At 38.9% G+C, this 15,636-nt stretch overlaps 1 protein-coding gene and 1 long non-coding RNA gene across 2 annotated transcripts; one reads left to right on the top strand and one right to left on the bottom strand.

Annotated features, from left to right (window-relative positions):
* Positions 1-386: 386 nt before the first annotated feature.
* On the bottom strand, positions 387-15,591 carry shisa9b (shisa family member 9b). The gene is made up of 4 exons (XM_032538241.1): positions 14,774-15,591; positions 11,488-11,594; positions 3,984-4,124; positions 387-1,302 (listed from the first exon to the last, which is right to left on the bottom strand). The coding sequence occupies exons 1-4, from the start codon at positions 15,280-15,282 to the stop codon at positions 920-922; spliced, it is 1,140 nt and encodes a 379-aa protein (XP_032394132.1). The 5' UTR covers positions 15,283-15,591; the 3' UTR covers positions 387-919.
* LOC116703482 (uncharacterized) lies at positions 6,633-7,934 on the top strand. The gene is made up of 3 exons (XR_004335446.1): positions 6,633-6,673; positions 7,173-7,176; positions 7,840-7,934. It is a non-coding gene; the product is annotated as an uncharacterized LOC116703482 (long non-coding RNA).
* Positions 15,592-15,636: the final 45 nt, after the last annotated feature.

The raw sequence follows: 15,636 nt of genomic DNA, 5'->3' as shown, positions 1-15,636 counted from the left end.
GGTAAGGTTACTAGGAAAACTCAGCCCAAAGTAGGTTTATTTTCCCTGAAATAAGTTTCCATTTTATTTTTAAGAATAATACCATTATATGTGTTGTAACAAAAGACATTGCAACAACAGGTATATGCAAAATCAGGCCTTTTGGGCTGCAACAATCTCATAAAAAGGCCGCGAAATCCTGGAGTGACTGATTAGTTAAGTGAGTATGTTCGTCACCTAACATTATTTTGAGCTATTTTGTTGAATTGCCGATTAGTGAAAGGATGAGTGAATTTAAGTTGGGCTTTTATTGTGAAAGGTAAAAATGGAAGTAGCAAAGCTGTAATGCTATGCCGTTGACAATGTAGAAAATAAAGAATTGTTGCCATCTTGGTTTACGCTGGTAATACATGCCAAAGTAAAGGCACTACTTGGTTACACTAGGTTTTTGCTGGGTATGCATCTTGGTACAGGAGAACTCAGTTTTCTGAGTCAATACAGCACGCACAGGAATTTACTACATTTACCATCAACACTAATTAGATAAGGTGGAAAATGTTCCTTTTAAAAGAAATTATATACTATACTTAAATGTCAAGGTCCAATGATATCTCAGTAAATACTGACAACAGTACTGTAAGTGTCACATGTCTCACCACTGTTATATATGAGTTATGTAACTTTTGTTTTAGCAGTTGGATTATTATTATGAATATCGATGACAGCATATTCATCACTGTGCCCTCCTGAGAAACAGTGATTGATACCGAATCCTATTACAGTACACTTCACTTTTACGTGGCAACTTAAATGCTGCCCATCACATGCACAACGGCACATACTATAGTCCATGCTGATTTCTTACAACACCACCCCCAGTCAGCAGCTACTGCCTTCCTTAAATGCAGACTGCTTTTAAGCCTGGTGCTTAGACAGTCCCTCATACTGTCACTTCTGTCTTGCTGTTGGTGACAAAGTATGGTTGTGGGGGCATGTAACGAGTGGTGTGCAGCTCTTTTTCTATGTTGCACAGTTTCTTTTGGCCATAGCTCTGTCGGAGTCCCAGCATGTCCTTGCTCTCCCAGGATCTTAGCTGCCCCGGGCTGGCAGCAGTATTGGAGCCGTAGGACAGCGGCTGGGAGCTGTGGCTCTTGGGGCTTTTGTACTTATGTCCGTTCTGCTTTGCAGACATCTGTCTTGGTGGGCTGTAAGGATTTCTCGGCTCTGGCTCCATATCCACAGCTTCCATGGGAAGGCTGCCCTTGGATGTCATCTCAATTGCTTGCCGCCGGTGGCTGTAGAAGCTTTCATTAGCTTTCTCTGCTAACAAATACAGATAAACAACATGATAGAGTGTGTGTGTGTGTCTGTCTGTGTAAACATACACAGGTATATGTATAAACCTGTATTTAACCGTTATTTTTAGTTACAGCTACACTGGAGAAAGATTGTTGTTATATGAACTCAACACCTAAGCGGAAGTTGCTTTTGCTGTATGGCTGGGATAGTGTTCACACTATTACTAATTGCTAATACTATTATAGGCTATAGACAACTTTTTATCTGAAAAACAGCAGCAAAAGCAGAGGAAGAAGAGGTACTTTATCGGCCCTGTGAATGCCTGCAAGTATTCATTTTTGGACCGCATACAGCGCTAACAAACCGAAACCCAGGGCATACACATACATGCACTGCTAAGCGCCGGCCACACAACCCAATAACATGTCATTACACCATGTTATTGCCATCCCCAACGGAAATTATGCCCTTGGTGCACAGGGATGTAGTGTAGAATGCTAATAGTGTTCACTAAATTGTGGTAGCTTCACACAACCAGAACATGCTAAAATATGTTTCTTGATTATGCCTTCCTGTCAGCTATTATGTAAAATTTCATTTAATAAAAAAAAAGCTAAAATATTGTATGAGGTCAGATAATAATTGTAGTCCAACTTCACTGAATATTTGCTGGTGTTCTGGTATACAAAATTATTTTATAACAACACCTGCAACTCAGTAAGAATGAGGTGGTATGCCAGTAAATAACTGCACACTATATGTTGTCTTTTGGTATTTGTCTTGCCATAATCAGTTGCTGTAATTTGCTTATAATTTGTTTTTATGAATATTTAAATGTATACAGCTAAAGATTTTATGTCTCCAATCAGGTGCTACAATGTATTAAAACAATATTCACTTGAGCAATATTTGAGGCAGAGCACACCATGCTCACTTCATGGTACAGGAAAGAGATGTAGTGATGAGCAGCATATCCTTTACAGTAGCTACTCCAGCAAAACCCTAATCAGTGCTGGTATATAACACTTATTAGGACCACAATGGCTCAAATGGCTCACCGTGTACAGTATAGTTGCATCTAATCACCACTCCTCAACTCATTTATGTTTTGATGCTCTTGATTGTCTCCTGTCCCCAGTCTAATTAGCTAAGATTTGCTCTATTTTTATTTTCCCTCGTGATCAGTTTGTTAGAAGGAGAATCACAAAGAGAGTGAGCTGTTTTATGTGATTGGACATTCTGCATGCATGCTGATAGCTGTCATCCCTTCCATGGCCATAGCTAATTGATTAATCTATAAAAAAGACTCCCGTTTTACTGTGCTAAATACCATCAAATACAGATCCACAAATACCTTCACTCCACACTTTGATTCTGCACATTTCTTTCATTTGTTTTTTCTCTGCAAACTTTCAAATGTTATTCAGGCAGAGATAACTGTTGGCCAAAAGTCAAGGTCGGTGAAATGTGACTATTTGTTCTTCGATATTGTAATATAATGATATAATAACATAATACTATTTTATCCCAGTACCCTTGCACTACGCACATTTAAATAATTGTATTGAACTCTTCATTGCACTCATGCCTCTATATTGTTTCTGTTTAGAGTATGTATATATTGTGTATATATTAGTGTGTATATTTCTGTTTTGGTTGATGTGTAAGCACAGTGTGAGTAACAATGCTCCAAAGACAAATTCCTCGTATGTGTCCTCATACCTGGCGAATAAAGCTGATTCTGATTCTGATTCTGAAATGGCACTGTGATGATTATTTTTGCAACAGAAATCAACATAAAAAGCAGTGGAATATCAATTACTTTCACTTCATAAACTGATACTAACTGTGTTAGTATTTTAAATTACAAAAGGGACCACTACATTTTGGAGGTGTGCCTGAACATATGTGCTCCACTCCTCCATAACATAGACTGTCAACATTACCTGTTGGCTGTTTATTTTATGATTTGCAGGAATGTATTTGTATTGACGTACACGTACTTTACAAAAAGGCTTTTGAAAAATCTTTAAGAATCATCTTGATGAGTGATACTATTTTGGTATTTTCTGTTATTTCTTGTTTCAAATGCCCAGGCAGGCATTTGTCCAGGCACTTGCTGCAGACTTTCCAAAATTAGCACATAAGAAGGACAACAAACTTCCTTCTATAAATAACTTTCAGTTCCCCTCTCTGTTGGCAATGATGGACCATGGATTAACTGACAACGATTTCTGTCAGCCAGAGATTTGATGGAGATTCAAACCAACTGGGTTCCTATTTAAAGAAAAATATAATGTTGTACATAAGTACATGTCTTACACCATGCATTGTGTAAATAGAATTCTTTCTGCGTCTGAAGGAGATAAATAAAAGATTGAAAAACGGCAAAAGCAACATTGTCTTATATCAGTAGCAGAACATTTTAAAAACGTGTTTTTGTCTGTTGAGACAATCAATGTTTTACTCAAAATTAACCACATTTAATTTTACTGGGATTCCATAAAGCATTATAAAAACGTTTCAGATACATTTTCTCCTAATGAATGTATAAATCTAATGATTACTCAGATTAAAGATGATGTTGATCATGGTACACTCAATTAAACCATGACACTCCTCTCTACATGATGAAGGGTAACCCTGATTAAGTAGGTTTTATTCATAGAGGATGTAATGTGCTACTTAAGAAGATCAAACCTTACCCACAGCCTTCAGCGTAGCATACTTGTTGAGATCCTTGACAGGTTCCGGTTGTTCATAGGGGCTGGTAATGTGTCCCACAGCCGGGTAAAGCTGTGTTATCAATGTTGATGCTTGAGCCACGTTTTTAATGTGGTTGCTATCTAAAGGAGGAAAAACACAAGTCGTTAATGCAAAAATTCAGTGTGTTGTTCAAAAAAATGTGTGACCATTTGCATTAGCTAATACAAGATGTGATACATTATCTATTGTTTGTTTAAATAAATGATTAAAAAAATACAATTATTAATTTAAACTTGATTTTCTCTAAGGGACTGTTACGTGATCCCAGGATATAAATCAGCTTGATGAATGGATGTGAAGATAGAATTGTGGAATAGTGTCACTTTCCCGGAAGTAGGCTTTTCTGGGGACCCAGCTGGAGTGTCATGACTGCTCTTTGTGAAACTGTACTAATCCTGCAGTAGACATCTGGTAAATTAAGGGGTGCACAGCAAAGAGACTGGCCCCCTGCCTTCTGGCATGACAGAGCAAACACATGTTAAGTGTCTTCTCTTGAGGAGATTATTGAAACTAACAATTCACAGGAACTGCTGCATGTGTGTTATATATATCTGAGAGATACTGTACATGTTCATTGACCAATAGTTGATGTGGATAGATTTGATCATTAACTACTTACTCCTTTAAAGCTTGACCTCTTGCAAAATGATTTATTGAACCTGATTTAGAAGAGTTATAAACTACTGTAAGTCAAATACTAATAACTTGACTATTAACATAAAAGATGGCCATCAACTCATCACAGCCATTGTCAATGGTTCAAGTTTACAGACTTTAAATTTTGAGTCTACTAGTTCTTGGTCTAGAATCTGTCTGGTAAAAACAGATCATTACTACAGAAAATAGGTTAATTAGGCTTTTATTCCCAACTGGTCAGCAAGAAACTTTATTACTGTGCTACTTAATTTGGAAAGTCTCAAATTATCAATGCTGTCTCATGAAATGATGCAGAGGACAGTTTTGACAATTATTTCAGTCCACCACACCTCAAGGAGGTAATGTTATGCGTAACATCAGATTTTGAGGTAATTTAACTAGGTGCCACTGTGTTCTTCTTATGATAAGGCTGTCTTTATAACAAGCTCCTGTATTATCCACTTTTATTGAAGGCCTTATTATAAACTGAAGTTGAGAAAGACAGCACAGCAGTTTCACGTCATGTACTGATAACATTGAACTCAGTGATGGTTTTGTCTTCATAAACCCTCACTGAATCTTTTATAAATGCTTTACTAACAAAAGTAAGGAAATATCTGCATCAAATCTATCTGTGTTACCTTGTCAGGTTCCTTTCTGGGCCTGTTGACCTGTTTCAGTTTCATACAATATCGTAAGTGGGCCATGGACACAGGCACTCATTCAATGTGATCTTGTTCAAGCTAAAAGTCAAATTAGATTTGCTTTCATAGAATACATAGAATGTACTCCACTTGAAATTTATTGACCAGATAATAAATGGTTAACACTGCTTTTAAGGAAATCCGGAGTACATGTTTGTTAAAAACCAAACAATAAAATATGTAGATCAAATGTAGTGTTCTTTCAGATGAGCTCATTAAACCATGTGTAAATAGGGTGATTAGCCATTAGCATTGTGTGGTCACCATTGCACTTTTCTTTTTTTAGATTATTTTTGGGGATTTTACGGCCTTTAATTGACAAGAAAGCTTAAAGACCGTAAAAGGGTGAGAGAAGGGGGGCGACATGCAGCAAAGAGCCACGGGTCAGAATCCAACTCGGCCCGTTGCCAAGGACTCAGCCTACATGGGGTGCACACTCTACTGGGTGAGCCAGAGGTCGCACCCCATTGCACTTATCTGATACTACAGTCAATGTCAGGGTATCCCATTTAATGTAGAAGCCACGCCACTGAAAGTAAATCATTTTAAATATTATTAATATACTTAGCCAAACTATTTGGTATTCCAAAATTGTCAAAAACATTTATTTTTAGTCTCTGGGTCTCAATTCTCTTCTATGTATAAGCTAGTCTAAGATTTCACTGCAGTTATAAACTAAGGACAGTGCTTTTGAGAACATCTGGTGCAACTTTGCTATTTTCAGGATGCCAAACTCAATTTAAACTGAAGTGCTGATATGTACTTGTTTATCTCCCTCTTTAGTGTTTATGTGACTGTGTGTTGACGGAGTGTAGTTGTGCTTGTACTGTTGTCAGTCACAGCTTTTATGTCAGCTGCTGGAAGAAAGTAGGCCACTTCTCAAGACTTGTAAGGTTAAAGACTCCATGGTTGTTGCGGGAAGTAAGTGAGTTAACACTCCAGACACAGACACCACCCTGGAACTCATAAAAGATTTAAGAGAGTATTTTAGGAGCTGTATGCCCCAAAATAAATGGTACATGGAGAAGGGCGCTCTTATTTACAGGCACCCTACTTTTAAGTTAGTGATGAAAATATTCTTTTATCTCTGAGTCAATATCTTTCCATTTCTGTCGGACTCCTGAAACTCAAACACTATATTCAAATTGTTGTGTGCATTATTCATAATTATCAGTTGATCTAAGTTATACATATACAAATGTATATGTGCATTGTTTGATAAAAACACCCAAGAGACCATTCAAGCCCATTTCCAATTTTTCCAAATCGAGGCACCAATCACAGCCGTTGTGGCGGGCTTTACACGATGACGATGACGATAGCGCAGTGACGTTGAAGCAGATTTTGTACATAACGAATATTGCTGCCGCCGTGGAACAACTGGAACATCACTTGTTTGAATCAGCTATTGCAACTGTTTTTTAGTGTCTTATTTCCAAAAGATGTTTCCCGTTGTCAAAAACCGAGCAAACAACAACACTAGAGGCCTTCACATCTAAAATAGATGTTGTTGCAGTCTTGCTGACTGGATTTGGCAAATGTCTAATAAATCAGCATACGTCATCTCCTTCATCGCCCTGATTGGTTTTAGGTCTTTGCACGTGACGTCACAACTACTAGCTGACGGGCAAGAACATCAGTCTCCTAGCAATGAAATCTAGTAAGATAATCATCTTGCCAGGATGTCACCAGTTTTACTTTACGAAAGTTGGTGTTTTGAGGTGAAAAAGACATGCTAGATAGTTGTTGTGTAATTGGATGCACTAACCATAAACGTAACAGACTCAGACACGTACACATACGTACTATACAGACGCAAAAACACAGACACACAGACATGCCGCACACACACACACACACACACACACACACACATACACACACATAGCAGGCCCAGTAGGAGGAGGACACAAGTTTCATAGCAGTGAGTTAGAAGAAATAATAAATAGCATAATTTTTCTTTATACAAAAATTGAAAACAGGTCCCACAGACCCGAACACCATGGAAGGGTTAAGGTGGGAATGGTCATGCGGTTCCTAACGTCAGTCCAGAAACGAAACAAAAGGCATCGCTACTTTTATCGCAATGTTTTACAAATGCTCCCGCAAAATCAGGCATTTTGGGCCACAACTATCTTAAAAAGGCAGCAAACTCCTGGAGGGACTGGTTAAAACAAAACTGATAAGAACAGGCATGGCAACAATGTCTACAAATATAGGCTACATCGTAACTCTGAGTGCACAGATTATACAGATATGGACCACTACGATTAACACACACACGCAGAGTTAAAATCATACGCTGGACGCTGTATTAGTCTTTCTACATGGGTTTAGTTAATAATCAGGATATAATTTATAAAATAACATTTTAGCGTTCACACGATGGAACACATTAGCAAATGTCGGCTTTTCTTGCCTGCCAGGTATCCACGGTGATCACGTGACTGCAAAGTATGAATTACGCCCAGAGGCATTTGAGCGGCATCCATTGGTGACGCCCCTTTGGAAATAGGCTGTGAATTAACCTTCCCCCGACCCATTCTTAGTTACAACTGACAAGGGTCTGTTGTCAACCAGTCTACCTCCAAACTAGAACCGAAAATCAAATTATATTTATCTTTTTTTAGAGTAAAAAAAAGTGAAAGTGAAACAACCCATGTTTCTCCACCCAAACTTTTTTTCAAGCTCTCTTTATTGTCAGTTTGTAAGTGTCTCTTTAAAGATATGAGGCTTCATTATACAGTTCAGAGTACAGTACATGACAGGTAGAAAATAGAACGATAGGTAGACTCTACATTTGGTAGCCATATCTCAGCTGATGTTAGGGGTCATGCTGCTGAAATACACTTCTATCTGGCAGTGAGGAAATGGACTGTCACAGAGACTTGTTCTCTCTGGTTGACTGCCTGGGGTAAAAAGAAGCCACACTTCACAATTACCCCATGTGTGCACATGGCCAGCTATGAAGATAGATTTGTTTCTTTAAAACATGCGAGAAAATAAATGTTTGAGAGAAAAAGTTATCACACTGATAGCAAAAAAGCATTTTATTAGAGAAAAAAAATAATTTGAGAGAAAAAGTTTTCATACCAATAGCAAAAAATAATAATGTTTGAGACTAAAAAAGGTTTCAATATAAAAAAATTATATTTTTTATTTCTGGAAAAAAAAAAATCTCTCTCAAAATACTTTTTTTAACTCTCAATTACCAATTCCAGGTCCTGCAGACGGACCTTCATCAGTGGGGATCGGCCAGCGTGGAAACATTGCTAGAAAGCAAGACCGTCTTTGCTGTGAGGCCACAGTGCTAACCATTGGGCCACCATAGCCAAAGAAGCCCGGCTCACAAAAACTGTAACACTGGCGTCTTGAGGAGAACGAGAGCTCCTAGCCCAGTTAAACATATTTTTGTTATCTTTGACAGGCAATAGATGAGGAACAGGGGCTCCCTTTGGAGTATTTCAATCATTGCTTTGCACCGCTATCCATAATATACAGGGACTAATATAGCAAGGGCATAGTCACACCTGTCACTAGAAAGGACATCTGGAGAGGACAAGTACAGGTCGGATCCATGTGGCCAGAAATATCACCTCACCTCTTGTAACCTTGTAAGGATTGCTGTCAAGAAAACAACAATCATCCCTGTGCTGTCGCGAACTCTATTACACTGAATCCCTCCCATACATTCCTGTAAGATACAGCAGCCAGCACACTGTGCCCCGGCTCTCCACATCCAAGGTCACCAAACAATTGAGAGCTACATCATTCTTTTCTTCAGTGTAGTATTATAGGAATTAAATAGCAAATTTTCATCTTAAATAAAACATACATCTTTTAACATGTATACTGTAAATGTGTTTGTCTAAGGTGTTTCATAGCAACTAGTGCAGCCCATCAACTGGAGGTATCTATCATACAAAAGTTATCTTCTGTCTTGTGCCTTCTCTTTTTTGATACCCCAGCCATACACCTGGAAATCTACATTATGTGGATATGGTAAATGCTATTATAATGCACTGTGGCATTTTGTAATAATCTGGAAAAATACTACAGATGACGGACTTAAAGTAAAACTAAATATTTAATGATCAGCTGGTAGAACGTTGTTTTCTGACTCAAAAAAGCTGGCAGGTGGGGTGAGACAACTGCACATCTTTTCAAAACAATTTTCACTTATTTACAAAAGTGATAACCTTTAAATCCGTGAGAATGCACTTGCTTTACAGTACAATGATGTGTTATCTCACATCATTGATCATTTTCTTTCACTTGCTCCAGTTACAGGCAGGACAAATGGGATTTTAAATCAGGACACAAGTTCCTTAGTGTGTTGACCTACAGTTTGCTGCTCACCGCATCAAAAAGCCGTGGACAAGCACTTCCCCTGTGTTGTGAACCGACTTTTTCTTTCTAACGGGCATTGTTCAAGTATTGAACGTCACAATATACAGGCAGAATAACAGTATAAAAAAAATGTCCTAATGTGCACTTAGAAAGTAAGTTAACCCAGGTTTGTTATACTGCAATAGCTGATTAAAATTATAATACTGTCCATACCAAAGATAGCATACAGTATCTCTTTCAGAAGATCAGTCTTAACGTGTTGGCTGGTTTTTAATGAAATTACAATTATTCTGCTAAGAGGCAAGGTAGGACTTTAGAATGATTAATTGTTATCATGTCAGTGCTGACACCTTACCTCAGCTCATTTTGGGGAGTAAAAAAAAAAAGCTCAGTTAAAACAAAAATATAAATTACAGCTAGCTCTTAAAATAGAATGTCTGAGGTTAGTTATGTTTGATGTTAAATTGCATTTCTCAGTTGGATGGTAAAATGTGAATACAAAGTTGTAAGGTGACATAAACCACAGTGGCATTTTGGTAGTAATGCTAAAAGATCACCTTTAGGTTTCAGATAAACAGCACATGTAGAAAACTGTCAATGTCTGTCTTGACTGCCTGGAAATTTAGGGTTTAAGATTGTTTATACTTGTAATTTTGCAAAATCTGAGATTATTTTTCATCTAGACATTGTGGATTTCATTTTCTTGATTCGTAATAAAGTATGCATTTTATTTAAATTATAAAATTAAATTTTAATTAATTACAGCCAGTCTGCTCATTTAAATTGCTTAAGAAATTTGCACCACTAAAGCCTGTATGTGTATTTAAAATGGGCAGTCATCTGCCGTGTGTGCCAAGAACAGGCAGTTTTCATTCCAACCACAGATTACAGCAGATGTTTTCACTAATTAGCAAACCTTCCAAACTACTCAGTGAAATCACCTGCTAAACGCCTACGTTGTAAAGAGAACATGCAAACTTCTGGCTTTCCATATCATGTGAATAATCATTAATGTGGATTTGCATCTGCCTCAAATGTGACGTCTTGAGAAGCATCTAGAATAAGGGATATCCGTACATCACTTAATGTGATTTATTTATTTTCTAATTATTTTTATACTGTAACTGAAGATTAAATCATAACCTGGCTTAATTACTCTTTCTTGATTCCTTGGCCTCTAACTTCAACTGTACAGAATGTAAGGTGTAAGTTATTCAGCTAGAGAAGGGGGGGGGGGGTATTTATTGATTGTAGCTGTAAAGGCAGTAAGCAGTTTAGCATTAATAAGACATCTTTTCTGTCTGTGTGTGTGTAGGTGTTTATGACCTACAGAATAAGCATGGAATATAATATGTGAGGCCATTGCATACAATAAGTATTAGCTAAGAAGCAGAGCTCTAGGTTGTCCATGGTAATTAGTGTATTTGTTAAGTGATTGCTGAGGGCATAACTAATTGCTTCACCAGCAGGATTGTGGAGGGAGTGACCTTTTTCCTTCCACCACTTCAGCTAATTTAGGATAGGCAATCAAATAAAGAGGGCTCACAATTTTAGGTTTATATTTGTTTCAAATATAATCTCTGAGTTTATGAGTATCTCTTTGGTTGTTGTGGTGTGATACCCATTAGTGAAAGCATGTGGCAGCAGCATTAGTAAATACATATATGCTACCCAGTGTTTGACAAAAACCTGATCTGTCATGTGCATATGTAGGTGTATAGCTGTGTTGTGTGCTGCTGATGTCTGTACTTACGGAGACTGTTAACTGTGATTCTGGTTTGTATGTTCTCGTAGTGCGGACCAAGTTCATTGTCGTCCATATGTTCTGAGGCAGGATGGCGGATAACATGTGCAAGAGCTCTGGAAAAATGAAGAACAATCTCAGAAATATCACTTACATTTTTCAGGAAAAAAACAAGTACAGATTCATTATGGGCCAGCAGTGCAACAAGTCCTAAATGACAAAGTTAAGCGTTTGTCTGTGTCCCTTGAAATAACCTATGTATCGGTTTGAAAAACAAATGATAGGAGCATATTTTATCTACCACCTTAAAGTCTACACAGGTTATGTACTTGGATAAGGTTGGGGAAAGATTATCTTCCTGGTAAACAAAAATCAGGAGACAGGAACACAAACTGCGGCAGGCCTGGACCGGGAAATCCTCCGGTACTCTCAAGTGCCTTGCCAGTCAATAGGCCTGGAGTGTCAGACCGGTGTTAAACATTAAAGAAACAGGACTATCTGCGATTTCAGCCGACATTACTGTCTCTACAAGGCTGTAGCAGACTCTAAAATGAAGATTTTAGTATCATGAAGCTAGACAATCTAAGGAATTCATTGGTACAAACCAGCTAGCTTGTTGGGTAAGGGGCTAAATAGAGCCCCAAATTAAGGCTACATTTTTGCAAAGGAAAAACTGGCAAGGCCTTTTTCAAAGGGGTCCCTTGACCTCTCACCCCAAGATATCTGAATGAAGATCGTTCCTGTGGGTACTCACAAGTCTCTCCTTTTTTAATTAAAAAAAATACTTTAAATAGTTTAACATTTAAGCAGCAAAGTCTGTGAAATCCATGACCTTAAGTCTTAAGTATGGGTCAAACTCCAAAAAACTGGATCCGACATGTCCTGCTACTAAACAGTCTTTCTTTAGACCCTTTCTGCCTCAAGACCCTTTCTGCCTCAAGAATCACCATATCTGTTATGGTCCACCTCTCAAGTTATTAATGCCAAGTTTCTCTACCCCACTTCAACATAACCCACATGACATCACCATGACATAATTGCAGTTATTTTCTCAAACTGGACACATCTTCCTCCAAAGCCACAGACAACATTATACAACTGTTTTTGAAGGCTTTCAGAGTGTCACTTCTCATAAGTACCCCTTAAAAAATTGACCCTGTTGACTTACCTGCACTCTTACACTCGCTCAAAAATTCATATTGAAACCATGTTTTTTTCTTTGGCAAGAGAGGTCAGGGGACATAATAATAAAACATTTCTCATACTAGAGGGGTTGCTAACTAGTAGCTATTGGTAAGGCTGTCACAGCAATGGTGGTTGGAAAACTGAGCAAAGTGTGGAATTCAGATGAGAGTGAGTTGGGCCTGCCATTGTAGTTAAACCTGAGCAGATACAATGTTGATATAAGGCTGGGTCCTGCCACTGAGTTTATGACCTGCCAGCTTGCGGGATTGTAGGATTTAAAGGCAGCTTACTGTACATCAGGTTAGGGTGTCGCTTATTAAAGGGCTCAGTGGATTTATGACGGCAGAGCCTGATACCCACTTGCCTGGGAAAACCCTGACAAACTTCCTGGCAAATTTGAGCTCTGCAAGTGTGAATGGCCAAGAGCCCATTCAAGCCCATTTCCAATTTTTCAAAATCGAGGCACCAATCACAACCATTTACACAATGACAATAGCTATGCAACCTGCTCAGTGGTTGAGATATATTTCCGTTGCTTACCATACGTTATCTCCTTCATCGCTCCGATTGGTTTTAGGTCTATCCAATTGCGCCCAGAGGCATTTGAGCAGCATCCGTTGGTGACGCCTCTTTGGAAATGGGCTGTTAATGAACCTTCCCCAGACCCACTCTGTTACAACTGAGAAGGGTCTGGTGTCAACCAGTCTAGATACCCACTGCAGGGCCTAATGATAGGTCAAAACATAATTTGACATGAATACTGGGCTTCCAACGCATATTTTACTGCATCTTTAAAAACTGCCAGCATTGCTGTTGCGTGTGGTTGTGGGTGACCAAAAGTGTGCTATGTCGCACTCATCCAGCAATGTTGTCAGAGTGTACCGATCCAAACCCTGAGTAAGCTTCTAGTGTATCTTCAGATAAAAAAAAATGTATACAATAATATATTTAAGGACTTAAATTGATTATGATGGCTATTCTCAGTATGTCCTGTAGGCCTGTTGACTTCAAAATCAGTTTTTTGACATAATTACACCAGTTACTGTGTAATTAACTTTTGTCACAGGTGTCAGCTTGGATTCAAGTAACATTGTCTATATTAAAAAACTGCTATGCTGCCTTGAAATCCACCTTATCTAAATTACAGCGTACAAGTTAAATCATTATGGTGCAATGTCAACACAACACGCATCTGTTTTAAAGGAGGAGAACTAGCTGGACTGCTACAGGCTCTTTCACAGAACAACAATGACAATGCAGTGCTCCGTGCGGACATTGTTAAGCCCAAAATCAGTTTCTTGAGGAGAGAGTATTAAGCCTCTGTGGATGCATATGTTTGATGTGTTTAAGGAAAGATTGAGTCTTTGTGTACTAACTATCTGCAAGTGTTAGATGCTCACAAACACTGCCATATGCAATTTTGTGCAATTCTTTTCAAACATTTTTACATATATTCTAAAAACAAAAATCCGCACATGGTGCCTTTTTAACAAACTATACATGTTGTATCTGTTAGTGACGCATTACAGAATTTGATTTGCAGAAAAAAATATACCAAAACAGTGCAACAGTGGCCCTTGTGCTTGGTTTCAATTGTACCATGCTGAAGATAAATAGACATATTAATTGCCCAGCCCAAAGTAGAATGTAACCCTTTTTTGGGATAACCATCTTCACTTTCTGAGTTATATTTGGACAAAAAAAAACTTGAGCAGAAACACATGTAACACATGTAATGCCACCATTGCCAGTGATGTTGTAACAATACTGTCATTTTAAATTAAAGGCACAGGCCAAGGAAAATGCAATAAACATAAAAAGCACACTTTTGTCTGTAACACTCACAATTATGGGCTTGTGACTTACTGTTGGGCATACAGGTTTTGCAACAATGCAAAGTGTCATCAAACTTGTGTCCAACTGAGGAAATTAATGTTAAACTGAAATGTTTGTTACATTTTTCCAATAAAACCCCAGGTTGATCACTTTTACGTGCAGTTAAACTTCTTTTTCATAGTGTTAGTTGTAAAACAACGTGTTGCTTTGTGACTAGTTTTTGATCAAATTGCAGGATTTGGCACACGCAATCATCGGTCAAATGATGACCTACCTTGACATATTTTCTCGGTGCGGACGGTGCATCTTTTCCAAACCCAGCTTGGTGAAAATTCCTATCAGTGCTATTATGGCCACAACCCCACATATGACATACACAATGATGTTGGTTTTATCCTTCGCGGTGTCCAGCGACACGTCCACTTTTGGCGGTGGTCTTCCTGTCATCATCCACGGCTGGGTGTCGTAGTTTTTACAGGTGGTCTGGTCCAGCCGGGAGCTTTTAAACGCGCAGCAGAACCTGAAGCCACAGGTGCCGCAGCAGTACAGGTAGCTGCCCGTCCTGCACACAAACGGCGGATCCCACTGGCCCATCACGTCGTAGTAGCCGCGGCATTTGTCCTCCATATGCAGGCTCTCCGTGACTCCTCCATCACCTTCCTTTGAGTCGGTAGACCCGGTCACCAGCATGAAGTCGTCGACGGTCTGACCCGGCTCGCCCTCGGCGTTGCACACCATAACTTTAACCAGAAAGTAACCGAGTAGCAGCTCAGTGCCCCGCATCGTTGCTCACTTTTAACCCCGCTTTTGACGCCCTGTGAAGCTAAGCCCCAAAGCATCTTCCGAAGAGACTAGACACAGCCATGCGTACATTTATTTAGGCTGATTCCAACTTCCATGCGTAAAAGCACAATGCGCCCCTGTACTGTTCACTCATTGGAAAACGAATGGTTTTGTAAAAAAAGGTATGTTATGGTTCAGGCTCTTTCCAAAGCGCGGTCTACTTTAGCAAATAGTTAAAGAGGTGTATCACTACAGAGGTGCACCTGTCAGTACTGGAGGGTGTCAGACGCCTCGGAGGCTGCTTCACTCCACAGAGCCCGTCATGTACACACACACAGAGAGAGAGAGAGAGAG

The sequence above is a fragment of the Etheostoma spectabile genome, chromosome 15 (assembly GCF_008692095.1).
Source record: "Etheostoma spectabile isolate EspeVRDwgs_2016 chromosome 15, UIUC_Espe_1.0, whole genome shotgun sequence".
NCBI classification, from domain to species: domain Eukaryota; kingdom Metazoa; phylum Chordata; class Actinopteri; order Perciformes; family Percidae; genus Etheostoma; species Etheostoma spectabile.
This window is presented reverse-complemented; position numbering and strand designations above follow the sequence as displayed.